Here is a 26,068-nt window from a genome sequence, read left to right on the forward strand (position 1 = left end):
CGTTGCGTCGTCGGGGTTCCCAGTCTCCGGGACAGTACAATCTCCCAGGGTTATTGTCATGAAGACATTTCATCAGTGATTCTCAGAGATTGGACCTGGCTCCTGGGAAGGGGAGCCAGCGCTAGTGTGAGAATAAAGGGGTCAGTGTTGGGACCGCCCAGCTCCCCACCCCACACCTCCCTTTTCCCCTCAGCCCTGGCTTGCCGGTAGGGATGTGGTCCCTGTGGATTGTGGACACTTGGGCTCAGCCTCTGGAAAACATTTGGTATGGGGAATGTGTGTGTGTGTGTGTGTGTGTGTGTGTGTGTGTGTGTGTGTGCCAGCCAGTATGGGGCTTGAATTCAGGGCCTGGACGCTGTCCTTAAGCTTTTTCATTCCAGGCTGGCCCTCTACCACTTGAGCCACAGCTCCACATCTGGCTTTTTGGTACTTACTTGGAAATAAGAGTCTTACAGACTTCCCTGCCCAGGTTGGCTTTGAACCACAATCCTCAGCTCTCAGATTCCTGAGTGGCTAGGATGACAGGCGTGAGCACCAGTGTTCAGCAAATACTCTTTCTCTCTGTGACAGGTAGAGGGCCTGGAGACACCAGCCCTTGTAGAGGAGCCCTGAGGATGGAGTCCAAGCCTTGCTCTGGAGAAGAGAGACATTCGTGGACTCTGAGCTCATCTTTTGTCTCTTTGTCTCTGGCTTCTAGGTCACTGTCCCCGTGTCCCTGGGCCATGGAGTCCACCACAGCGGACTTGCAGCTGGTGCCCTCGAGGACGAAGGCTGTCCCAGCCCCTGACTCTGCATGCTGCCGAGTGGCGGTGGTCACACTGGTGGCCACCAGTATGGCCGTCCTCTCCCTGGGACTCCTGCTGGGTAAGTGTTGGGGTTCAGCTTTGGCCTTGAGGGGGAAGGGCAATGGAGAGCCCTCCTGAGACTCCACCCTTCCCCTAGCCCTGGGGGAATGCGGAAGCAGGCCACAATTCTCTAGGTCCGGAACCAGAAGAACTGGCTTTGCAACCAGCCCCCCAACTTTCTCACCAGTCCATGTGCCCCCCATTCTCTCTGGCTTTCCCCCTGAGGTGGTGCTAAGCAAGTGACGTTAGCTCATGAGGGGGTCCTATGACAAGCTCGCCAGCCTATCGTCAGCTATCGGTTGATCACCCCTTTTCTCATCACCCCTACTATATCAACTGCTAGCCACTCCCTTATTAAATCAGATTTGCTCTTGAAGTGTCTCCGAGATCCGCGTATGCCTGGCTTTCTTCACCAGTAAGGAGGGAGGTAAAGCGATCTTGTACGGCCGCGTGCACCTGAGGTCTTTCCTGAGCCCCCCACTCCACTCTGGCCTTACCTGAGGGTCGGGTGACCAGGGGAGAGGGTGAGAAAGGGAGCGATTAGAGTAGAGTAGAGCCTGACCCCCTGTGCCAGGGGAGGTGACCCGAGCCCGGCAGCTAAGTAGCCAGGAACTAGCTGTGTCCACCACACTTCAGTGACAGGCCGGTCACATGGCTGGGAGGCTGCCTGTCACTCCTGGCTACTGTCTTTGGACAGCACAGGTCTAGAACAGTCTGTCACTGCCAGAGGCTCTGCTGGACGCGGAGGCATCTCAGTTCTGAGATGGCAGTCTCCCACAGCTTCTACCTGCGGATGTTAAAATCAGTTCATTTGGGAACCAGGCCCGTGGCTCATGTCTATAATCCCTGCTCCTCCCGTAGTTGTGATCAGAGGATCCTAGTTAGAAGCCAGCAGGGACAGAAAAGTTCATGAGACCCTTATCTCCAATTTGAATCAGGAAGTGGATCTGTGGCTCAAGTGGTAGAAACACTAGCCTTGAGCACAAAAGCTCAGGGACTGGACCCAGGCCCTGAGTTCAAGCCCCAGGACCAACACACACACACACACACACACACACACGTTTAATTGGGTTGGGTGTGGCTCAGGGGTGAGCCCTGGCCTAGCTTGAGTGAGACCCTAGGTTCCATCCCAGGCAACGTAAATAATTAAACCACCTTTCTCCCATGAGAGGAGGAAAGCTTAGAACTTTGAAGAAATCATCTTTCATGAATAAATTAATTGGCCTGCAGAGCCTCTGGGGATCTGACGCGGCTGTCCGTCGCCCCCTGGTGGCGGGGCTGTGAAGCGCAGGAAAGTTTGTATTAGGGCATAGGCATGCGCATTCTTACGCTAGGAAAGACGGGAGGACGAGCGGGCAGTCTTTTGTGCGAATTCGAGAAACTCAGAATTTCCCACACCCGGTGAGGACACAGAAAAGCTACAGAAATACTGAACATTGAAAAAAATAATGTGTTGGGTTTTTTTTTGTTTTTTTTTTTTTTTGCCAGTCCCGGGGTTTGAACTCAGGGCCTGAGCACTGTCCTGGCTTCTTTTTGCTCAAGGCTAGCACTCTGCCACTTGAGCCACAGCGCCACTTCCGGCTTTTTCTGTGTATGTGGTGCTGAGGAATCGAACCCAGGGCTTCATCGAGGCAAGCACTCTACCGCTAAGCCACGTTCGCAGCCCTCTCTTGAATATTTCTGCAGCTTCTGGCTAGGCTGCAATTATGTCAGTGTGACACCTGGAAGGACATGCTAGAGCCCAGGGCACCCAGGGTACCAGCACTGTGGTGCTCACTACCAGGGCTTCTCATCTTTACCTCGCTGAACAGGAAAAGACACCAAGTGTAGAACTGGCAGATTCTCTGCCACTTAAGCCACGCCCCTGCCGCGCTAACCACGCCCACCTACCCAAAACTACGCCTGTGACGCACCCCCCCCACCAAGCCCCTCTGCTTCAGTTGAACCACACCCCATCGCTGGACCCCGCTCCCTCCCCCCACTCCCGCGAAGCCACGCCCCCACCACTGGAGCTGTGCTTCCGTCAGGCCACAACCCTCGATCTGAGCCCCGCCCCCACATCTGTCCCTGCCCTGACGTCTGAGCCCCGCCCCTTCCTGTTTGGTCACGCCCCACACCTTGTCACGCCCCCACACCTTGTCACACTCCCACGGTGGGACTCAAGGCCCCTACAGTTTAAGCCCCATCCAACTTTTTCATTGTTTTAATTTTGCAAGAATAGTCTTATTTCTACTCCCACAAATTACACATTTTCCCCACCCAAACTCAACTTTCCTGGATTAAGTGGTTGCTACTGTTTTTATTTTTTAAATTATATACATATTTTTGTCTTTGTTTTTGGATACCGTGTTGCCTAGGCCAGCCTCAAACTCCTGAGCTCAACAAGGCGCCTCTATCACACAGCATTAAACGGTTTTTGTTTGATTTTGTTTTGATTTTTTTTGTTTTGTTTTTTTGCCAGTCCTGGGGCTTTGAACTCAAGGCCTGGGCTCTGTCCATGGCTTCTTTTTGCTCAAGGCTAGCACTCTGCCACTTGAGCCACAGCGCCACTTCTTGTTTTGATTTTTTTTTTTTTTGTCGGTCCTGAGGCTTGACTCTGGGCCTGGACGGTGTCCCTGAGCTCTTCAGCTCAAGGCTATAGTGCTCTACCACTTGAGCCACATAGCCATTTCCGGTTTTCTGGTGGCTCCTTGGAGATAAGAGTCCCATGGACTTTGCTGCCCAAGCTGGCTTTGAACCATGATCCTCAGATTTCAGCCTCTTGAGTAGGGAGGATTACAGGCATGAGCCACTAGCACCTGGCAATTAAATGCTTTAGAATTGTTATTTCCGGTATGTGCACTTTGGCAATGATCCCCACTGTGGGAGGTGCATGTGTTGGCAGGTGTGGTAGCAAACCCCTGTAATTCCAGCACTCAGGAGGCTGAAGCAGAAGGATCTCAGTTTGAGGCCAGGCTGTGCTGCAAAGTGAAACACTTAAGGTCTCCTGACACCTTTCAGCCACAGTGTCACTGGCCAGGCCCATGGGGACATCTGGGGGTCACTCAACCTTTACCAGCCTTGTGCTACACCTAGGGGTCTTCTGAGGGTGACCCTAGAAAGGGCGCTCTGAGGAGTTGACAGACCCTCTGGGAACATCTATTTAGGACAGTCCGGGGGAAGTTGGGCCACCCTGCTTGTGTTGGGGAGGTGAGAGGGTGCTGGGGGCTCTGGTGACAGAGTGGCCTGCTGTGGGCATCTCACAGAGCTGTGGTGTCGCCCCAGCCTTCCTCTCCACGCAGGGCATCCATGTGGAGCACAGCGCCGAGCTGCGTGGGATCCGCTATGCCAGTGCCCTGCAGCGGGAGAGCTCCGACTACCACCGGGCACTGACCGGTGCGCTGCAGACCCTGGTGAGGAGGAGGCCGGGAGGTCGGGGTGGAGGCCGGGGCCCAGCAGGGCAGAGGGAAGAGAGAGGGAGGCAGGGAGGGAGGGAGGGAGGCTGTCGTCTTAACAGGACAGATGAGACCAGGAGGCTTGAAGAGCAGAGGGTTTGTAGGTCATGTCTAAAAGTCTGGAGTCTGGAAGTAGCGCTGTGGCTCAAGTGGTAGAGCACTATAGCCTTGAGCTGAAGAGCTCAGGACAGTGCCCAGGCCCTGAGTTCAAGCCCCAGAACCCATCAACCAACCAACAAAAAAAACAGTACTAGCACAAAAGTTTGGAATTTCACTCTGGTGAGAAAATCAGAGCCATCCTGCAAAGCAGCTCCTGCAGGAAGAACACCCGCCTTGCTCTACACTCGCTCTACGCCCAGGGGAAATGAATGCATCCACCTGCACACACGCTTGTGCAAGGACACAGAATGCTTAGTGTGTAAAAGGCCCTGGGTTCCATCCCCAGCACCACAAAAACAAAAAAAGTACAGAAAATGTGTACAGAAATATTCATCGTAGCCTGGTTCATCATATGCAAAAAGTGCAAGGAACGATTGATAAATGCAGCGATGTTTTTATAGCTTCAGAATGCTCTTTTCCTGCCCTGTTTCTGGCTGCATGAAGTGGGTAGAACCTTTCTTGAGCTTTAGGGGGTGCTGTTTTTCCATGGACCCTGCTCCCCTATTTGGCTCCCCTGCTCATGCCTGAGCCTTAGCATTTGCTGTTGTTGTTACTGTTGCAGTTTGTAAGTAGCTTCCAGAAGACTGAATTAGAAGCAAGCTGTGTGGGCTGCACAGTTCTCGGTTACAGGTAAGCTAGGAGGCCTCTGTGTGGGATAGATGAGCTTTGGTAGTTATCTGGAATGGCTGGAAGATTCCAGAAGAGTCTGGAAAATTCCAGTAGATTCCAGAAGATTCTAGTGGATGACAACCTAGAGGAGCTCCTCCTTCTCCAAGGTCCCCTTGTCTTCTCCCACAGGGATGGGAACTCCAGTGTCCTGGTGAGGTTCCGGCTGTACTTCCTGCTGCGGGTCCTGCGGCCCCTGAGCCTGGACTTGGAGGGGGAGCTGTTGCAGCGGGGCATCTGGGCAAGACTTCAGGAGCATGGCATCCCCTTGGCTGCCTATGGCACCATCGTGTCTGCTGAGCTCACAGGTGAGGGGGAAGAGCTTCCTGGAAGATTGGAGGGGGAGGGTTGAAGGATGCCCTGGGAGGGAAGCCGCTGAAATCTGGATAAATACCAGATGTTCAAGAACCACCTTTCTCCTCAAAAGAAAATACAGCCAACAGCTATGTCTTCAACTTCTATTTTTCCCCCCAATACCAGGACTTGAACTCAGGGCCTATCACTCTCAGTTGGCCTTTTCATTCAAAGCTGGTGCTCTACCATATGACCCACACCTCTAGTCTGGCTTGTTTTTGCCAGTCCTAGGGCTTGAACTCAGGGCCTGGGCACTGTCCCTGAGCCTCTTTGTGCTCAATTCTAGAGCTCTACCACTTGAGCCGTAGCGCCACTTCCAGCTCTTTGAGTAGTTTATTGGAGATAAGAGCCTCATGGACTTTTCTGCCGGGGCTGGCTTTGAACTGTGATCTTCAGATCTCAGCCTCCTGAGTAGCTAAGATTATGGGTATGAGTCACTAATGCCCAGCTCAGTCTGGCTTTTTTTTTTTTTTTTTTTTTGCCAACTGTGGGGCCTAAACTTGGGGCCTAGGCCCTGTCCCTGAGCTCTTTTGGTTAAGGATGGAGTGGTTCATTCAAGATAAGAGTCTCATAGACTTTCCTGCCTGTGCTGGCTGTGAACGGTGATCTCAGATCTCAGTCTCTGAATATCTGTCTACTAGAATGTTCCTTATCTCACTGCCCATGTGGCTAAGGGTCAGAGCATTTCCTGGGCTCCAGCTGAGGTGACCTGAGCGAGGCCACTGGTGGCCATGTCCTGGGTGTGTACGCTGCCTGCAGGAGGACCTGAGCCCCGTTCTTTTTCCTTGCAGGCAGCCACAGGGGGCCCATGACCGGAAGAGACTTCAAATCAGGTGGGTGTTTCACTCTGTCCTAAGCTGGCCTTGCCCACTGCCTGCTAACCCCAGGCCGCTGGGAGGAAGTCCTGGAGCTCTGGAGGGACTGAGAGGCCCACAGCTGAGTTCCCACAAAGAATGTTTCTGCTCTGCAGCTTTTTCTTCTTTCTTTTTTTTTTTTTTTTTTTTTTTTGGCCAGTCCTGGGCCTTGGACTCAGGGCCTGAGCACTGTCCCTGGCTTCTTCCCGCTCAAGGCTAGCACTCTGCCACTTGAGCCACAGCACCGCTTCTGGCCATTTTCTGTATATGTGGTGCTGGGGAATCGAACCTAGGGCCTCGTGTATCCGAGGCAGGCACTCTTGCCACTAGGCCATATCCCCAGCCCATTCTTCTTTCTTCCTTTCTTTTTTCTCCTCTCTCTCTCTCTTTGTCTGTCTTTTTGTTGGCAGTCCCCTGGCTGGAACTCAGGGCCTGGGCGCTGTCCCTGAGTATTTTTTCACTCAAGGCTAGGGCTCCACCACTTGAGCCACAGCTGTACTTCTGGCTTTTTGGTGGTTCAATGGCAATTAAGAATCTTACACCTTTTCCTGCCTGGGCTGGCTTTGAATTGTGATCCTTGGCTCTTAGTCTCTTGAGCTAGGGTTACAGTCATGAGATAAAGTGGCCAGCTAAAGTGTTTTTGGGTTTGTTTGTTGTTGTTGTTTGCCAGTCCTGGGGCTTGAACTCAGGGCTGAGCACTGTCCCTGGCTTCTTTTTGCTCAAGGCTAGCACTCTGCCACTTGAGCCACAGCGTCACTTCTTGCCTTTTCTATATATGTGGTGCTGGGGAATCGAACCCAGAGCTTCATGTATATGAGGCAAACACTCTTGCCTCTAGGTCATATTCCCAGCCCTAAAGTGTTTTTGTTTTTTAAACAAAAACCTAGGAAGTTGGCATGGTGCCACACGCCTGTCATGTAACCCCAGGGAAGATTGTGAGTTCCTAGACAACCTGGGCCACACAGTGAGACTCTGTCTCCAACCAGTAAACAAAATGGTAGTTTAAGAAAGAGAGGAAAAAATAAATGTCACACCGGGTGCCAGTGGCTCACACCTGTCATCCTAGCTACTCAAGAGACTGAGATCTGAGGATCAAGGTTCCAGCCTAGGCAAGAAAGTCCTTGTGACTCATCTCCAATTAACCACCCAAAAGCTGAAGGTAGAAGTATAGCTCAAGTGGTAGAGTGCCAACCTGGAATGAAAAGAAAAAGCAAAGAAGAACTTGAAACCCTGAGTTCAAGCCCCAGGAGTAGCACAAGAAAAACAAAACAAAACACTGCTTGTTGTTTGGATATTCAAGTTCCCGAGCTGGGGCACTGGTGGACGCAGGGCTGGAGGGAGTGGAGTGAACTCAGGACCTCGCCTCTTCTCCCCCATCAGGCCACTGCCCCGGGAATTCTTATTCCTGCCAGAACAGCCAGTGTGTGACCAAGGTGAACCCGGAGTGTGATGACAAGAGGGACTGCTTGGATGGGTCCGACGAAGCGCACTGCGGTCAGTCTTGCCTGGGCTTGAGTCTGTGTCCTCTCCAGGGTCAGCTGGCTTGGCTCTGCTCTGCTACGTAGGCTGTGTGGCCTGGCATTGCCCGGAGCTGGGTGAAGGAGGGAAGCCTTAGCAGGGGCAGCTGCAGGGACAGCGACAGCTCAGGTGTATGGAGTGGTCAGCCCCCCGGTGGGTTGAGAGAGATCAGGCTGCAAAGATTGTGGGTTTCTGACCAAGCCCTAGGAAACCTGGAATTCTTCCCTCCAAGTAGAGTGTGAGCTGCCAAGGAGATCTGGGCAAGAGTAGACAAAAGGCTGTACACATAGTTATCAGGGCCAAGCACGGTGGTGCATGCCTGCAATCCCGGCTTCTGGGGAGGATGGAAGGGCAAGGTCAGTCCAAGCAAAAAGTTAGCAAGACCCAATAATGTCAAAAGCAAGCCAAGGCTAGATGACTTGTGGCTCATGCCTTTTATCCTAGCTACTCAAGAGGCTGAGACCTGAGGGTGGTGGTCCAAAGCCAGCCCAGGCAGGAAAGTCTGTGAGACTCTTAGGTCCAGTGAACTACCAAAATGCTGGAATTGGAGCTGTGGCTCAAGTGGTGGAGCGCCAACCTTGAGTGAAAACGGAGGGTTAGCACCCAGCACTGGAGTTCAAGCCCCAGTAACTGAAACAGTAAACGAAACAAAACGAAACAGAAACACAAAGCAACAACTTGGAAGAACAATGTTGCCTGTAATCTCAGGCACTTGGGAGGTGGAGGTGCCAGCTTTGGCAGAATCACACACACAAAACCTCTACTTGAGAAACAATCAAGACCACCACCTCCCCCCCCCCCCCGGACGTGTGTGTCTTCAATTCCAGAGCCCTCAAGCTTGAGGGCCCTGAGTTAAATCCCTAATACGTGCAAAAAAAAAAAAAAAAGAAAGAAAGAAAGAAAGAAAAAGAGAAAGGAGCCATCTGCGGGGCAGTGTTTAGAAGGACGTTTTCCTTGCGGAGCAGGGGTCCTGCGACCTCTAGGCTTCCCCGTGTCTTTCCTGCAGACTGCGGCCTGCAGCCGGCCTGGAGGACGGCGGGCCGGATCGTGGGCGGCGTGGAGGCGGCGCCGGGCGAGTTCCCTTGGCAGGTCAGCCTGCGGGAGAACAATGAGCACTTCTGCGGGGCCACCATCATCGGGCCGATCTGGCTGCTGTCCGCCGCCCACTGCTTCAACGAGTGAGTGGGGGCGTGGCCAAGGGGCGTGGGGGCGTGACCCGGGCGGACCCATCGCTTCCCCGATGGAGGGGCGTGGCCACTCGAGGGGCGTGGCCAGCGGCGGACGGGGCGGGGCCACACCGGCTACTCGGCCACACCCACCTCCCTTCTTTCCCCCCCCCCCCCCCCCGGTCCTGGGTGGGTGGACCTGATTTCCTCGCTTTCCCCGGGAGCCAGTTTCTCCCCTCGCGCCCTCCTCTCCGCCCCTTTTCCCTTCTCCTCCCTCCCTCCTGGCCTTCCTTCCTTCTTTTCTTTCTTAGTTTCTTTTCAATCTGAACATACTTCGTCTTAAATTTATTGTCTAAAGTTATGGTATGGTGCACGTAGCAGCCGGGCGCCGGTGGCTCACGCCTGTAATCCCGGCTACTCCGGAGGCTGCGGTCCGCGGGGCGCGGCTTCAAGGCAGCCCGGCAGTTAAGTCCGTAGGACCCCTTGATCCCCAGTTAACCACGCCAACACACGCAGTGCCCAGCCCCCGCCCCGCCCCGCCCCGGCCCGCACTCGGCGCCCCTGAGCGCCGCTCGCGCCCGCAGGTTCCAGGACCCCGCGGAGTGGGTGGCGTCCGCGGGCACCACGCACCTGAGCGGGGCGGCGCCGGGCGCCGTGCGGGTCCGCGTGGCCCAGATCACCCCGCACCCGCTGTACGACGCGGACACGGCCGACTTCGACGTGGCGGTGCTGCGGCTGGCGCGGCCCCTGCGCTTCGGCCGCTACGTGCAGCCCGCCTGCCTGCCCGCCGCCGCGCACGTCTTCCCGCCGGGCCGCAAGTGCCTCATCTCGGGCTGGGGCTACCTCAAGGAGCACTTCCGTAAGCGCTTCCGGGGCGCGCGGGGGAACGGGGGGCGTGGGGAAGCGGGGAAGGGGGCGTGGGGATCCGGTCGCGGGGACGCGGGGCGCCCGCAGCCTCCCGCCCCGGGCCCCCCACCCCCGCCCGCCGGTGTTCTCCGAGTCTTTAGGAATTTGCAGACCTGCAATTGTTTTCCCTGTGACCTCAGAATCCATCCTGCAGCGCTTTGGGGTTTATCCGCTGGCGGGTGTTTATTTCTGACCCCTAAACTAGTATTTGAATACTTCGAGGCTTACGTGTTCGTTTTGTTAATTGAGCTTTTCTTCTTTATTTTATTTTATTTATTTTTTTTTTTTGCCGGTCCTGGGGCTTGAACTCTGGACCTGCTCGCTGTCCCTGAGCTTCTTTTTGCTCAAGGCTAGCACTCTACCACTTGAGTCACAGCGCCACTTCGGGCTTTTTCTGTGATTAATTGAAGATAAGAGTCTCACAGACTTTCCCGCCCAGGCTGGCTTTGAACCCTGATCCTCAGGTCTCAGCCTCCTGAGTAGCTAGGATGACAGGCGTCAGCCACGGCGCCCAGCATAAGAGGGTTTTTTTTGTTTGTTTGTTTTACCGGTTTTTAATTTTGTCAACACTGAATTTTGTCAGAACTTGGCGCAGGCTACACTGGCCAACACAGCCCCAAGCCGGGCCGTAACCACGCCCTGCCGCTTGAATCACGCCCCCACCACTGGGGCTGCGCTCCCTCGTCTTAAACTGTGCTCCTGTGAACGTGGACCACGCCCCGGCCACGCCCCTATCCATTGGCCACGCCCCCAGTTCTTGAGCCTCGCCCCTGGCCCTTTTTTTTTTTTAATGTAGCTACTGCTTTTTTATTTTTTTTAAATTTAATTTATTTATTAATTGAACACAAATTTTTTGGCAAGGTGTTGTGCAAAAAGGGTACAGTTACATAGTAGGGCAGTGTGTACATTTCTTGTGATATCTTACGCCCTGTTTTTCTATCCCTTCTCTAGGTCAGGTAGACATATATACAATATACAATGTATCAAGAACATATACAGTAGCCACGTGGCCAAGCCCAAGAAAGTTCACCTAGGGCTTTAAATGTAATGTCGATATTAGACCATATGTCGACAGTAGTCTTATATGAACGTACAAACATAGCTTTTGAGCTGTTGTATTCCCCTGACCTTTATTATGTTGAGTAATTGTTTGGTTTTAGTTACATACTGTTGGGTCACTGCCCCAATCCTGTGGGGAATACTATTTGACAAGCAGTTTTTGGTTTCACAGACTTGGTCTCTACTGTCTCTCCATCTCCCTTTGTTAACAGTCATATATCAGGGAGATCATGCCCCTTTGTTTTCTGTGTTCTAGGCTTGTCTCGCTCAACATTATTTGTTCGAGTTCTGACCATTTCCCTGCGAATAACAATATTTCACCATTCCTAATCGCTATGTAGTATTCCATTGTGTATAGGTACCATATTTTTTGGATCCATTCGTCTGTGGAGGGGCATCTGGGTTGTTTCCATATTTTGGCTATTGTGAATTGTGCAGTGATAAACATGGAAGTACAAATGTCTTTTTGATATCTTGGGGTTTGCTGTTCAGGATAGATGTGTAGGAGTGGTATGGCTGGGTCATAGGGTAGGTCTATATTGAGCTTTTTGAGAAACCTCCATACTGTTCTCCAAAGTGGTTGTACTAATTTGCACTCCCACCAACAATGGAGAAGGGTTCCTCTCCCCGCACCCCCTCCAGCATTTGTTGTTGCCTGAGTTCAGGGTATAGGCCATTCTAACTGGGGTAAGGTGGTATCTCAGGGTTGTTTTTATTTGCATTTACTTTACTACCAGGGATGTTGAGCATTTCCTCATGTGTTTCTTTGCCATTTTTATATCTTCTCTTGTGAAGTCTCTCTTTAGCTCCTTTGCCCATTTCCTAATAGGTTTATTGGGCTTGGAGGGGCTTAGTTTTTTGAGTTCTCTGTAGTTGACAGATATCAGGCCTTTGTCTGTTGCTATGCTGGTAAATATCCTTTCCCATATGGTTGGCTGTCTTTCTATTTTGGTGGCTATGTCCTTAGCTGTGCAGAAACTTTTTAATTTGTAGTAGTCCCATTTGTCGAGTCTTTCCCCTATTTGTTGACGGCCCTTTTTTTTTTAACCTTGGCTACTTTTCAGATGGGTGCCCAGCTTCGACTGAGATCTTCCTACCGGTGTAGCTAGGATTACAGGTGTGACCCATTACCCTGCCTGGATTATTTTTTGACACAGGATTTTGCTAGTTTTTTGCCCAAGCTAACCTTGAACCATAATCCTCCTGATTTGTACTTCTTGATCACCAGTTCCCTCCAGTAACTGGGATTACAGGCATGGGCCATTATACCTGGCTGCTGGTGGGATTCTTAGGCATTTGCTGTTGGCAGCCACTTGTGGACCAAGATGTAGTTTGGCTGACGCCTGTATTCCCATCTGAGATTAAGTGAGGCTGGGCATTGCTCCAGCTTGCTCTGGAGCACCCATCCTGTTATTATAAAGGCCACGTACAGAGCAGTTGCAGTTACGTAAGTCAGGTAATGACCACAAATTCCCCTCTGCCCTCACTGTTACCAGGTTGTGTTTTTTTTTTTTTTTTGCCAGTCCTGGGGCTTGGACTCAGGGCCTGAGCACTGTCCCTGGCTTCTTTTTGCTCAAGGCTAGCACTCTGCCACTTGAGCCACAGCGCCACTTCTGGCCATTTTCTATATATGTGGTGCTGGGGAATCGAACCCAGGGCTTCATGTATACGAGGCAAGCACCCTTGCCACTAGGCCATATTCCCAGCCCCACTGTCACCAGTTTTGCCCTCTCATTTCTTCCTACAAGTTGGCTCAGGGTTTTGGAAGCTTCAGTTGCTTTGGGCCTGAGGTGGGGCAGCAGATAATGGTGGGTGAAGCCCCTTCCCTAGCCAGAGCTCAGGAGGGAAAGAATAGGAGGGCTAAAGTCTCACAGTACCCTTTGAGGACACGCCCCCAATGACCTAAGACCCTGAGGACATGCCCCCAATGACCTAAGACCTCCCACTAGGCTCTGCCTTTTAAAGGCTCCACTTCCTTCCAATGGGGCCAGGCTGGGGACCAGGGCTTTTAACACTGGGAACTTGGCAGACATTCAACATCTAAGTTATGCAGCCAACCCTGGAATGGATGTACACCTGTTACCCAGTACTCAGGAGGCTGAAGCAGGACGATCATTAGTTCAAAGTCTGCCAGGGCTAAGACTGCCTCAAAATAAGGGTGAGCAATAAACACAGGAAGGAAAGAAAGAGCAAGGAAGGAAAGGGTGGTAGTGGAAAGGAGGACAGGAGCTAGGGAGGGAGGGAGAGAATGGAAGATGGAAGAAAACACATTGAATACACCTGACTTGCAAGCCCACAGGCTCAGCCTGGCTGCTTGAACCATACTGAGCCCACTCTTAGGCAAAATCATCTCACACAAAGCCATTTCATTTGTTGTTGTTGTTTTTGTTTTTTGGCCAGTCCTGGGCCTTGAACTCAGGGCCTGAGCACTGTCCCTGGCTTCTTTTTGCTCAAGGCTAGCACTCTGCCACTTAAGCCCCAGCGCCACTTCTGGCCATTTTCTGTATATGTGGTGCTGGGGAATTGAACCCAGGGCCTCATGTATACGAGGCAAGCTCTCTTGCCACTAGGCCATATCCCCAGCCCAAGCCATTTCATTTGTTTAGAGACCAGGTCTTATTGTTCAGCTCAGGCTGGCCTGGAACTCTACATTCTCCTGCTTCACCCTCCTGATGCTACATTAGTCATGAGCGGGGTGCCAGTGACTCATGCTTATCATCCTAGCTGCTCAGGAGGCTGAGATCTGAGGATGGCCATTTGTAGCCAGTTTGGGGTGGGAAAATCTGTGAGACTCTTATCTCCAGTTAGCCACCAAAAAGCCAGAAGGTGGAGCTGTGGCCCAAGCTGTAGAGTGCTAGCCTTAAGCACAAAAGCTCAGGGATAGTGCCCAGGCCCTGAGTTCAAGCCCCAGTACCATCACAAACAAACAATCCCCAGACCAAACATAAGTCAGAACCTGGTGTGTGCAGCTGTGGTCTTACCTACTTCTGGAGGTAAAGTTAGGAGAATCTCAGCCGCTGGGCAAAAATTGGAGACCCTCGGCAAAAGTACTTCAGGGTAAAAGGCCTGGGGGCGTGGCCCAAGTAGTGGCAGGGGCGGGGCTCAAGCGGTGGGGGTGTGGCTAAATGGGCTTGGCTCAAGCCTTGAAGTGGCAACCCGTGGAGCAAGCAGGTGCGAAGGTCCAAAGTAGGGAAGAGCGAAGAGGCCCCGTTGCCCAAGTTGACCTCATTTGGTTGAACATTCGGTGATGATGGCAGTAGCTGTTGGGCTGGGGGAAAAATGTCAGTAGCTGATGGTAGGAGCAGGGAAGAAATATGTGTAATGAATGGTCCAGGCCAGGAACAATGGCATTAGGTGGACGGATTCTGGGTATATTTGGTAGTTGAGTGTCAAGGAATGACCTAGAGAGAGAGCTGAACACCTCAATGTGTGCATGGAGCGTGGGGTCTGGGCACCCAGAAGGAAGGAGCAGCTATCCTCAGGTGTGTGAAGCTGGAGGCAGAGCAGGTGTGTGCAAAGTGGGGGGAAGATAAAAAGCTAAGTCTCAGAGTGCTAAACTTCATTCCTCTCAGCATATTGGGGAGTCTAGTGTGTTCCCCTTTTGCCAGTTCCTGAGCCAGGTGCTGTCAGCAGCCATACCTGAAGCTGGGGAAATTGAGGCTTGGAGGGAAGATGTTCTTCAGCCTCCTGACGCAGAGTAGCTGCCAAGGCACCAGCACTCTCATCATGCTGTCTTCTCCCCATTTGGAACAGTGGTCAAGCCCGAGGTGCTGCAAAAAGCCACAGTAGAGCTGCTTGACCAGGCCTTGTGTACCAGCCTGTATGGCCACTCGCTCACGGATAGGATGCTGTGTGCTGGTTACCTGGATGGGAAGGTGGACTCCTGCCAGGTGAGCCCCGCTCCACCACGCCCCAGGTGAGGCCCCCCCCTGCTCCGCCACGCCCCAGGTTTGTGCCCCATTACCCCATCCAAGTTCCCTTATCCCAGAAAAGAAAAAAAACAGTTCAAATGAGCTTGTCCAGATGTCAGGCAACTTAGAGCTGGACAGACCTTTTTTTTTTTTTTTTTTTTGAGTTCCTTTAAAGAAAAGGCTGGGTGCCACTGACTCACCCCTGTAATCTTAGCTGCTAGGGAGGCTGAGAAAGGGAGGCTTGAAGTTTGAGGTCCTGGGCTCCATCTTGGACCTTCCAAATCTGGCTGTTGGACTGGCTGCCAATGGAGAGCCTTGGCCATTCTGAAGGTGTCCTGTGTTTCTTAGGGTGACTCTGGAGGCCCCCTGGTCTGCGAGGAGCCTTCTGGAAGGTTCTTTCTAGCCGGCATTGTGAGCTGGGGCATCGGCTGTGCAGAAGCCCGGCGTCCAGGGGTCTATGCCCGGGTCACCAGGCTGCGGGACTGGATCCTGGAGATGACCAGTGTGGGCAGCCTCCCCCCGGCCCCCACTGTGGCTCCCGTCCCCACCACTGCCAGCACCGCCTGGCTCACCAGTCCCGTGAGCCCCACAGCAGACACCCCCACCAAGCCCGCCCTGGACCCCAGCACTGCGCCCCTGGCCTCTGTCACTGCGGCTAAGCCACAAGGTAATTTTTGTTTATTTGTTTTGTTTCTGTTGCCAGTCCTGGGCTTGGACTCAGGGCCTGAGCACTGTCCCTGGCTTCTTTTTTGCTCAAGGCTACCACTCTACCACTTGAGCCACAGCGCCACTTCCGGCTTTTTCCATATATGTGGTGCTGAGGAATTGAGGGCTTCATGTATACAAGACGAGCACTCTACCACTAGGCCATATTACCAGCCCCTACAAGTTATTTTTTTGGCTGGCCCTGGGACTTGAACTCAGAGCCTGGGTGCTGTCTCTAAGCCTCTTTGTGCTCAAGGCTAGCACTCTACTACCTGATCCACAGAGCCACTTCTGGCTTTTTCTGAGTAGTTTACTGGAAATAAGAGTCTCACGGTCTTTCTTGCCTGGGCTGGCTTCAAACCCTGATCCTCAGACCTCAGCTGCCTGAGTACGATTATTGATGGGAGGCGCTGGCACCCAGCTGGAAGTGAGATTGGTGATTGATTACCAATGTCATGAAGCATTCAGTGGGAGCAGATTGGCAATTGATTACTAATGTCTGTCTCTGAGTGCCCAGTGGGAGAGGTATCGGTGGTCAACTGCTAACATCTGTCACTAGGTGGGAGAGGTCAGCAATCGATTGATGATGTCTGCCACGTGTGCAGGCACAGCAGTCTATGGTGGGTTGGCTATTCTAAAACCTAAATAGGTTTAGGTTATTCCCTAACCCCACCCTCCCCCCGAACCTGACTGTCTTATTGGTATGGGGACCCTTGGTGAGTTCATGAACGTGACTGGGACAGACAATGTCACCTCACCTGCCCAGTGATGGCCGGCCCTGCTGCCAGACCTTGAGCATCTCGGCCTCCCTTGCTCCCGCTGGATCGGAGGCACCGGGCATCAGTCAGGAGGCTGTGCTGCATTGTCCCAAAGCCATGAGTTCCAGAGGCTCCTGTCCCCCTGCAGGCCAAGACCCCCCCAGGCCTCCCTTGTCCCTTGCAGAGTGTGGGGCCAGACCAGCGATGGAGAAGCCCATCCGGATCGTGGGCGGGTTTGGGGCTGTGCCTGGGGAGGTGCCCTGGCAGGCCAGCCTGAAGGAAGGTTCCAGACATTTCTGTGGAGCCACCGTGGTAGCCGACCGCTGGCTGCTATCTGCTGCCCACTGCTTCAACCAGTAAGCCCCCCACAGGAGGACGCCCAGACCCCCACCATGGAGGGGGTCTGTGCCCATGGGCTCCTGACCCCGTTAGTGGCAGGGCAGGAGGATTGTCCCCAGCTAAGGAAGCAGGAGGAGCTCCTTCGTGACACCCTCAAAGTCTCAAGGGACTTTATTACCCCGAGGCATGCACAGCCCCCAAGTTCCTCTCCCGGGGACCCTGTCAGGGCTTCCCCCGAAGGCAGTGGCCTTGTCCCCACAGCACAAAAGCCGAGCAGGTGCAGGTGCACCTGGGCAGCGCCTCCCTCCTGGGCAGCGGCGGGAGCCCCGTGAAGCTGGGGCTGCACAGGGTGGTCCTGCACCCCCGCTACAACCCCAGCATCCTGGACTTCGACGTGGCCCTGCTGGAGCTGGCCAGGCCGCTGGTCTTCAACAAGTACATCCAGCCCGTCTGCCTCCCCCTGGCCATCCAGAAGTTCCCTGTGGGCCGGAAGTGCATGATCTCAGGCTGGGGTAACCTGCAGGAAGGGAATGGTGAGTCGGGGTGACTTGGCAGGCCTCCAGGCCCTGGCCAGGCCACTCAGGGACCTCTGTGCTGGCTCGTTCACTTTGATCCTACAGTCTGTGAGCCACTCACCTCTCCTTATACCAGGGGACCTCATATGGCCTCTCTCCTGTTTGTATAAATATAGTTTTATTGGCACACGGCCCCTGCACATTCATTAACAGATGTCCTAATGTGGGTTTCCTACTATGCTGGCCAAGTTGACGATTGTTGGCAGCGACTATCTGGCCTGGAAAGCTAAAAGTAGTTATTCTTTGGTCCTTTATAGAAAAGAGTGCTGAGCTGGGTGTGGTTGTGCAGGCCTATGATCCTGGCGCAGCTGAGGCAGGAGCATCACAAGTTTGAGAGCCGCCTGGGCTATGTAGTGGAAATCCTTCTCTGTGTCTCGAGGCTGGGGGAGCTGCCTGCCTCTCACTCCCTGGGGCTCAGGGGCTCTGTCGGTTCCTCTGCAGGACGGAGGCAGTGGCTGAGCTGACTCGGGGTTGGGAGAGTGGCATTGGGGTCCCTCTGTCCTTTCCCCACAGCCACCAAGCCCGAGGTCCTGCAGAAGGCATCCGTGGGCGTCATTGAGCAGAAGGTCTGCAGCTCCCTCTACAACTTCTCCCTCACCGACCGCATGCTCTGCGCCGGCTTCCTGGAGGGCAGAGTGGACTCCTGCCAGGTGAGCCCCCCACCCCGGCCCTCCCCTCCGCCCCAGGCAGCTGTGGGGCTATGGCAACCTGTGGGAGCCCCCCCCCCCGACTCCACCTCAGCATCAGGGGAAAACAAGGTTCAGCCAGGCACCTGTGGCTCACAGCTGTCATCCTAGCTACTCAGGAGGCTGAGCTCTGAGGATCTCAGTGCAAAGCTGGCATAGGAAGGAAAGCCCATGAGACAAATGACTCGGATAAACTGCCAGAAAACTGAAAGTGGTGCTGGTAGAGCGCTAGCCTTGAGCTGAAGAGCTCAGGGACAGCGCCCAGGCCCTGAGTTCAAGCCCCATGACTGACAAAAAATTAAAAAAGTTAAAGGAAGGGCTGGGGATATAGCCTAGTGGCAAGAGTGCCTGCCTCGGATACATGAGGCCCTAGGTTCGGTTCCCCAGCACCACATATACAGAAAACGGCCAGAAGCGGCGCTGTGGCTCAAGTGGCAGAGTGCTAGCCTTGAGCGGGAAGAAGCCAGGGACAGTGCTCAGGCCCTGAGTCCAAGCCCCAGGACTGGCCAAAAAAAAAAAAAAAAAAAAAAAAGTTAAAGGAAACACCTGAAATGAGAACATAAGCAGCCCTGTTTTTTTTGTTTTTGTTTTTGTTTTTGCCAGTCCTGGGCCTTGGACTCAGGGCCTGAGCACTGTCCCTGGCTTCTTCCCGCTCAAGGCTAGCACTCTGCCACTTGAGCCACAGCACCACTTCTGGCCATTTTCTGTATATGTGGTGCTGGACTTCATGCATATGAGGCAAGCACTCTTGCCACTAGGCCATATTCCCAGCCCCAGCCTTGTTTTTGAAACCAGCTTCCTAGGTTCAAATCCTTGTTGAACAGCTGTGTTATCCCCTAAGCAAATTACTCAACCTCTCTGAGCTTTAGATCTTCAGGCCATCAAAGCAACTCTGAGCTCTGAGGATTGCTGAGAGAACAGGGCTTTGCACAGCACCTTTCTGTTTATTTTTCCTGAATATTCATTGTTTATCTTTTTTTTTTGGTCAGTCGTGGGGCTTGAATTCTGGGCCTGGATGCTGTCCCTGAGCTCTTCAGCTCAAGGCTGGCACTCTACCACTTGGGTCACAGTACCACTTCCGGTTTTCTGCTGGTTCACTGGAAATAAGAGTTTCACGAACTTTCCTGCCAAGGCTGGCTTTGAACTGCGATGCTCAGATCTCAGCCTCCTGAGTAGCTGGGTGGCAGGCGTGAGCCACCAGCACCTGGCTGCATTTTTTTTTTAACTTCTCCCCAATAAAAGCAAGGAAGGTGGAGGTTCAGAGAGAAGTGATCTGGGTAACATCACCTGGTCTGGTCTGGGGGGGGAAGTTGAGTCTCCCTCTCCCCCCACCCTTGCCTTTCCCCCTCTGGTTTCTCTGGGGATTGTCCCAGCAGGGCTGGCAGTGCCTTGCAGAGAGTACCCTCACGGTTCTTGTGTTTTAGGGTGACTCTGGGGGCCCCCTAGCCTGTGAGGAGACCCCCGGCGTCTTTTACTTGGCGGGCATCGTGAGCTGGGGCATCGGTTGTGCCCAGGCCAACAAACCAGGCGTGTATGCACGGGTCACCAGGCTGAAGGGCTGGATCCTGCACACCATGTCCGCGGCTCCCCTCCCCACGCCTCACCCCTCCAGCACCAGGACACCAGCCCCCACCAGCCCCCCCCACAGGATGACCACCCCAGAGGTCACCCCCAGCAGAGCCACCAGCCCCAAGGCCACCCGCCCTGCTGACACGACGGCCGCCTCCAGAGGCACCCCCACCCAGGAACAGACACTGCCCAATGCCCTCCCAGAGACCACCACCCGCTCCCAGCTGCCAGGTACCGTGGGCCACCGGGTCACTGTCACACCACTGCTGTGACTGCAGGTTCCAGTGCTGGGGCTGGCCCCTCCTAGCTCTGTGTGTTTGTGTGTGTGTGTGTGTGTGTGTGTGTGTGTGTCTCACATGTCCCCTGATTCTTCTTATGAGGCCACTAATCAGGTTGAACTGAAGTCCACCCCAGTGGCCTCGATTCACCTGCAGCCCGTTTCAAGAGCTTGTCTCCATGCTGGTGCCTGTGGGCTCACGCCTCTCATCCCAGCTACTCAGGAGGCTGAGGATCAAGGTTCAAAGCCAGCCTGGGCAGGAGAGTTTGTAAGACCCTGATCTCCAGTGAACCACCAAAAAGCCAGAAGTGGAGCTGTGGCTCAAGTGGTAGAGGACCAGCCTTAGGGGAAACAGCTGAGGAACAGCCACAGTCAAGGGGCTTCACCATAGGAATTTGGGGGTCATGGTTCAGCCCACCACAGATCCTGAGGGCCATGGATACAGGCATTTCTCCTGGAGAAAATGGATCTTGCCTGGTGGCAAAGAAATGCCTTATTCTGCACCCCCATCTTCTCTGGGGGCCTGGGGTGCAGGGGAGGGCTCTGGTGGGGAGCAGCGTCTCCACCCTGGCTTACTCTGTGCAGAAACTGAGGCACTCAGGAAGAAGGGGGGGTGCAGAGAAATGCTGGACTGTGGGCTATCCATTCCTGGGCCTTTCCCTAGGGGTACACCAAAGTTGGGGGAAAGCTGCTTAAAGTTGGGGGAAGTTGGGACCCCAACTGTCCTGTTTACAGGAGCTGGGGAATGTGTAATGTGTAACATGGTGGCAGGAGGGGGCGCTGCAGGGCATCCACAGAAAGTTTGCTGGTGCTGGGACCGGGCTAGGTCATTGCACCCACTTGTTTTTCCTCCTTCCCCGATAGCCCTGGGGTTTGAATTCAGGACCTGTGTGGGCCACACCTCCAGCCCATTTCCCTTTGGTTTTCAAATAGGATTGCACACTTTTTGCCTGACAAGCCTTGGACTTCAATCCTACTTATGCCTGCCTAGCTCAGATGACAGGAGTACGCCTCCGTGCTTGGCTTTTTTTTTCCCCTTTAAAGCAAGGCCTTATTTTTAGTGTAACAGGATATATGTAGGGAGAAGTGTGAGGTAGGGAGAGAAACGAGGGGAAACATTTTCTGCTCCCCATTGAGGAAATGTAAGTGTTGTTTCTGCCTGGCTTGTTCTTTGAGAAGGGACCTCCTGGCCTCCCACAGAGCCAGAACCACAGACATGGGAAGTCTTTATCACCTGGAATAGGAGCCCAGACCCCTCTGTGTAAGGCCTCCCAAGGGGGCCTCTTGTTTCCACAGCTGTGACTCGGACAGCATGGGGTCCCCACAAGATAAAAAGCACTGTGGCTCAAAGAAGGGGTCCTAGGATGTTTCCTGCATCCCAAGGCAGAGAAGCAATGCTTGTGAACTTTACCCAGCTCCCTTGAATAGGGTCCTTCGGCTGAGCTCACTTTGAGCTGGACAATAGCTACAGCTTGCTTTTTTTTTTTTTTTGCTTGTTTGTCAGATGTGGAGCATGAACTCCGGGCCTGGCACTGTCCCTGAGCTATTTTGCTCAAGGCACTCTAGCCACAGCTCCACTTCTTCTGGCTTTCTGGTGGTTCATTGGAGATAAGAGTCTCAGGGACTTTCCTGCCCACGTTGGCTTTGAACCACGATCCTCAGATCTCAGCCTCCTGAGTAGTTAGGGTTGCAGGTGTGAGCCACTGGCTCCCAGCTCAGCCTTAAGTTCTTAACCAGGGGCCTGGTGTGGAGTCCAGGCAAAATGCCTGGGGCCCCAGTGTGTGCAAAGGCCCTGCAGGAGCAGGGGTGGGCGTAGGTTCCCTAAGGCCAAGCCCGCCAGGACTCCTGGCAGGTCAAAAGGTTCAGGCTAGCGCTGAGATCAGATGCTACTAGGAAAATCCAGGGCCAAGAGGCATGCCTGGCGTGCAGAGGTCGGTTCAAATCCCAGGACTGCCCAGACCTGGAAACAAAATGCACAATTGTAAGAATCGTCCGGGCGTGGTGGCGGGAGCCGAAGATGCCAGCGCGGGGAAGGCGGGCAGAACCCCGCGGCCGGCCGGGTGTGGGCTCCGCGAGACCCCGGCCCACCGGCGCCCTGCTCCCCGCAGACTGTGGCCTGGCCCCGGCCTCGGCGCTGACGCGGATCGTGGGCGGCAGCGCGGCGGGGCGCGGCGAGTGGCCGTGGCAGGTGAGCCTGTGGCTGCGGCGCCGCGAGCACCGGTGCGGGGCCGTGCTGGTGGCCGAGAGGTGGCTGCTGTCCGCCGCGCACTGCTTCGACGTGTGAGTCCCGCCCGCGACCCCGCCCATTAGCCCTAGCCACGCCCACTCCCAGCCCCTCGCCAAACAGGCCACACCCACTCCCAGCCCCCTCGCCAAGCAGACCACGCCCATTTTAGGCCTCGCCTCTCGGTCCCGGCGATGGCCACGCCCCCTCCCCTGCCCACTAGAGAGTCCCACCCCCGGGGTGCGGACGGCGCACTTGCGCGACGGGTGCTGGGGTCCTCCGGGTGGCTGGGCGCGTGCCGGGGGCCGACGCGGTGCCCGCGCGACCCGCAGCTACGGGGACCCCAAGCAGTGGGCGGCTTTCCTGGGCACGCCGTTCCTGAGCGGCGCCGAGGGCCAGCTGGAGCGCGTGGAGCGCATCTACAAGCACCCGTTCTACAACCTCTACACGCTCGACTACGACGTGGCGCTGCTGCAGTTGGCCGGCCCGGTGCGCCGCAGCCGCCTGGTGCGCCCCATCTGCCTGCCAGGCCCCGCGCCGAGGCCTCCCGACGGCGCACGCTGCGTCATCACCGGCTGGGGTTCCGTGCGCGAGGGAGGTGGGTAGGTGCCGGGCCGGGCGACTGGGGCCAGGCCGTGGCACAGGGCGGGACTTGGAGTAACGGGCGGGGCTCATACATATGGGCGTGACCCTGGTGGGCGTGGCCTCGCGGACTCGGGAGCTTCGGCCCCGCGGAGGGGCGAGGAGCGTCGAGTGGCATGGGTGGGCGTGGCCTCGCGGACGGTTTGGGTGCTCCGGCCCCGCAGTGGTGGCCGGGCTCCGGGGCGTCCATGTCTGGGGTGGGCGGGGCTCTGACCGGCGCAGCCCCGCAGTCCCCCAGCCTCCCGCCGCCCTCCCGCAGGCTCCATGGCGCGGCAGCTGCAGAAGGCGGCCGTCCGCCTCCTCAGCGAGCAGACGTGTCGCCGCTTCTACCCGGTGCAGATCAGCAGCCGCATGCTGTGCGCCGGCTTCCCGCAGGGCGGCGTGGACAGCTGCTCGGTGAGCGGGCCCGGGAACAGCGGGAGGCAGAATCCACTTCTCCACGGGAGGCTTCAAGGGGTCACTCACTCTGGGGTCTCTTCCATTGGCCAAGGTTGAGGCGGCCCCCGAGCGCCCTCTCCTCTCCCCTCAGGGTGATGCCGGGGGACCCCTGGCCTGCAGGGAGCCCTCGGGCCGGTGGGTGCTCACTGGGGTCACCAGCTGGGGCTACGGTTGCGGGCGGCCCCACTTCCCGGGGGTGTACACCCGCGTGGCCGCCGTGAGAGGCTGGATAGCGCAGAACATCCAGGAGTGAGCGCCCACGCGGACCCGCGGGTGCTCGGGACACACCTCCCCTCGCTTGCCCGCCCAGCACCGGCCTGCCACCAGAGGGCCCCTCTTCAGAAGCGGAGACTCCGGTTCTCCCATCTTGAGACCCCTGACCAACATTGTTTTGCCCCAGCTGCCAGCATAAGGACATCCCCCCCCAGCTGGGGTTAGCGCCGCCTCTGCCTCCACTAGCAGAGCCCCCCAAACCATCCACACCCCACATCCCCCAAATGTCCAGGAGCTCACCACAAACACCCCAGCCTGGAGGCGGCAGGGGCTCTAGGCTTCGGAATAAAACCTGTGCTGACAACTTTGAGCCCCTCTCTTCCTTCTGGGCCTTTGCAAATTAACACCCGGGGCCTCGGCTGACTCCCTGGCTCTAGCCCTCCCAGGAGCAATGGCTGAGTTCCTGGAGGACTGCCAGACCCCGAGCTGGGGGGCTGCTGTTGTCCTGCCCTCCCCTCCAGCACTCAGTCCGCTGTCAGAGACCCCCAACCTCATCACTGGAAGTCTGGCCTCCAGTTCTGGTGAGTGCTCCATTCTGTAGGTCTCTCCCTGGAGTCCAGGCATTCTGAAACCATCCCCAATGCCAGGTGAGGCTCCACCAGGGTGGAGTGACCTGCCCTGCCCATCAGAAACACTTGCAGGGCCTGGCTCACTTGGGCTGCAGGACAGTTGCAGACTCGACATCTTCCCACACACAGCTGCCCCTCACCTCCCAAAATGCGCTGATGACCTAAACCTTCCAGAGGCAGCCCCATGCCTCCTTCCAAAACTTACACAAGTTGGGACTCACACTACCAAGCCTCAGTGGCTGGGCTTCTTGTGCCACAATATGAGCTGGACGGTGGTTCTAAATGGCCAGAACAGGACACTTAACATTACCAAGTTCCATGTGACCTTGCGAACTTCATGGTCCAAGATCCCCTGCCTTCAGCTCCAAGCACTCATCAATCTGGCAGTTCACCAAAAAGCCCCCCCCCCCCATAAATCCTTCTCAGTCCGGAAGAAACTGGGCCTCCTTGCCCTCAGGCTCCTCTGCCAGCCCTCCCCCTCACGGGACCCAACACCAGCCTTGGGCAAGCCTCCCCAGCCCCCACTACCCCCACAGGGCTGTTATTACCCTTCCTCAACTCTGCTTCTACAATCTCCCTCCGGGAGGCTGAGGCACTGAGGGTCTCCAAGGCCCTGGCCCAAATCCAAGATCAGAGCCCGCTCTCTACTGTGAAATTCTTTACCTTAGCCAGTCCTACTGTCTTCCCTGGCCAGAGGCCTGTTTTCCTGGCCTTAACCCACTCTCTGGAGGGTGAGGACTACATAGAGCCAGCTCTTCAAGCCCTTGGGGCACCCTATGTCCTACCAGCCTTCAAACCGAAGCTTGTACCCATCTCAAGAGGCCACCACCATGGCCCTGCCCTACCTGTGGGAAAGGACACTAAAAACAGAACTGTCCCAAGTGAGACCCTTCCACCCCCCAAAAGGACAACTCTTATTTCAACAGTCCCATAATCCCCCCGATGGCACTTGCCATTGCACCCCAGGGCACAGGTCTGGCACCACCAGGGCTAGCCACCCAACCACACCTTCCACCAGACACCTCAATTTCTCCAGTCCCCACAGAACCAAACAGCCACTTCCTCACCTTGCCCTCAGGCCAAACACCAGGACTTGAAGGAGGCACATTCTCAGGAAAACAACTGATCTGGGATTAGGACTCAATCAGACGCTACTTCAACTGGTGAAGACCTTCATCCCTTGGGCCTATGCTTACATGTAGATGCTTGCTTGCTCACTCTGGGCACCAGTGTCGTCTGCACCCTGGCTTATTCTTCCCACAGCTCAGCTTTCCAGACAACCAGGCCCTTGACTAACAGCCCCAACCTCTTCCTCCATGGTTGTTAGAAGCCAGCTCAGCTTCTCCCTCCAACTAAATTGGAACTTTCAGCTGCCTTCACAACACATTTACCTTGGTAACCTCCAAAGACAAATTAATTCCAGGGCAGCTGAGGTGCTTCAAACTCAGAGGCCAAGGCCTACCCACAGCAAGAGGAAGGAGTTTGTGTTCCAGCAGGAGAATGCTGCTGCTTTTAGAACATACAGCCCCAGACACAGCAAGACGACTCAGAACAGAGCCTCTCATTCAGGGAGGACGTGACTATAATTTCTGGGCTCCCTTGTTAGTCTTGAGGGCTCTCCATTTTGCTGCTCCTAATGTTTGTCCCCTGACACAATTCTTTCTGCCCAAAGTTCCGAGTCCTTTTTCCTGGTGGCCACCCGAAAGCATGCAGACAGTACTCTAAGACCTTACTATCTGCCAAGCTAGCTTAAGTGATCCTACAGCCCCCAGCCCCACCCAGGACCACAACCCTCTTCTAGCAGCCACTACTTCTTCTGATCTGCCCTCCTCTCAGCAAGAAAAAGCAAAAGAAAGTTCCTTGCTCTACCATGGCTGACATTTTGCTTTGCCCCAGCTGACAACATGTGGACTTTCCCCTCCCCAGCTCTACCTCCTACCTTTAGTGCCCACCCAAGCTACTTCCCCAGTAACTCCCAAAACAGTCAACAGCTCAACAACCCTTCCATTACTCCCACCAACCCAAAGTAAATACCCCCAGAAAGTGGGGGCTTTCCCGGGCCTTTTCTTTATTCCGGCTTTTTCAGTCTAATAAGTAGCGGCTTCAACGAGAAGGGCGGGGGGGGGGGGGGTCGTGCTGGA

The 26,068-nt window shown here is 55.0% G+C and overlaps 1 protein-coding gene across 1 annotated transcript; it reads left to right on the forward strand.

Moving 5' to 3' along the window:
* The first annotated feature begins 567 nt into the window (after positions 1-567).
* Positions 568-24,296, forward strand: Tmprss9 (transmembrane serine protease 9). Its single transcript, XM_048341997.1, has 18 exons — positions 568-864; positions 4,110-4,237; positions 5,001-5,068; positions 5,237-5,412; positions 6,250-6,291; positions 7,693-7,806; positions 8,837-9,008; positions 9,581-9,855; positions 14,715-14,851; positions 15,221-15,539; positions 16,520-16,691; positions 16,936-17,207; positions 17,763-17,899; positions 19,360-19,735; positions 21,890-22,061; positions 22,338-22,603; positions 22,907-23,043; positions 23,177-24,296. The coding sequence occupies exons 1-18, from the start codon at positions 615-617 to the stop codon at positions 23,336-23,338; spliced, it is 3,375 nt and encodes a 1,124-aa protein (XP_048197954.1). The 5' UTR covers positions 568-614; the 3' UTR covers positions 23,339-24,296.
* Positions 24,297-26,068: the final 1,772 nt, after the last annotated feature.

This window comes from Perognathus longimembris, chromosome 3 (assembly GCF_023159225.1).
Source record: "Perognathus longimembris pacificus isolate PPM17 chromosome 3, ASM2315922v1, whole genome shotgun sequence".
Classification (NCBI taxonomy): domain Eukaryota; kingdom Metazoa; phylum Chordata; class Mammalia; order Rodentia; family Heteromyidae; genus Perognathus; species Perognathus longimembris.

What these genes read in the sequence shown, in the direction of transcription:
- Tmprss9 (XM_048341997.1), top strand. Translation starts at nt 615, where the DNA reads ATGGAGTCCAAGCCTTGCTCTGGAGAAGAGAGACATTCGTGGACTCTG. An exon ending in CGGAAGAGACTTCAAATCAG is followed by an intron (nt 6,292 to 7,692) that starts GTGGGTGTTTCA and finishes CTCCCCCATCAG; the next exon opens with GCCACTGCCCCGGGAATTCT. An exon ending in GCGGCGTGGACAGCTGCTCG is followed by an intron (nt 23,044 to 23,176) that starts GTGAGCGGGCCC and finishes CTCTCCCCTCAG; the next exon opens with GGTGATGCCGGGGGACCCCT.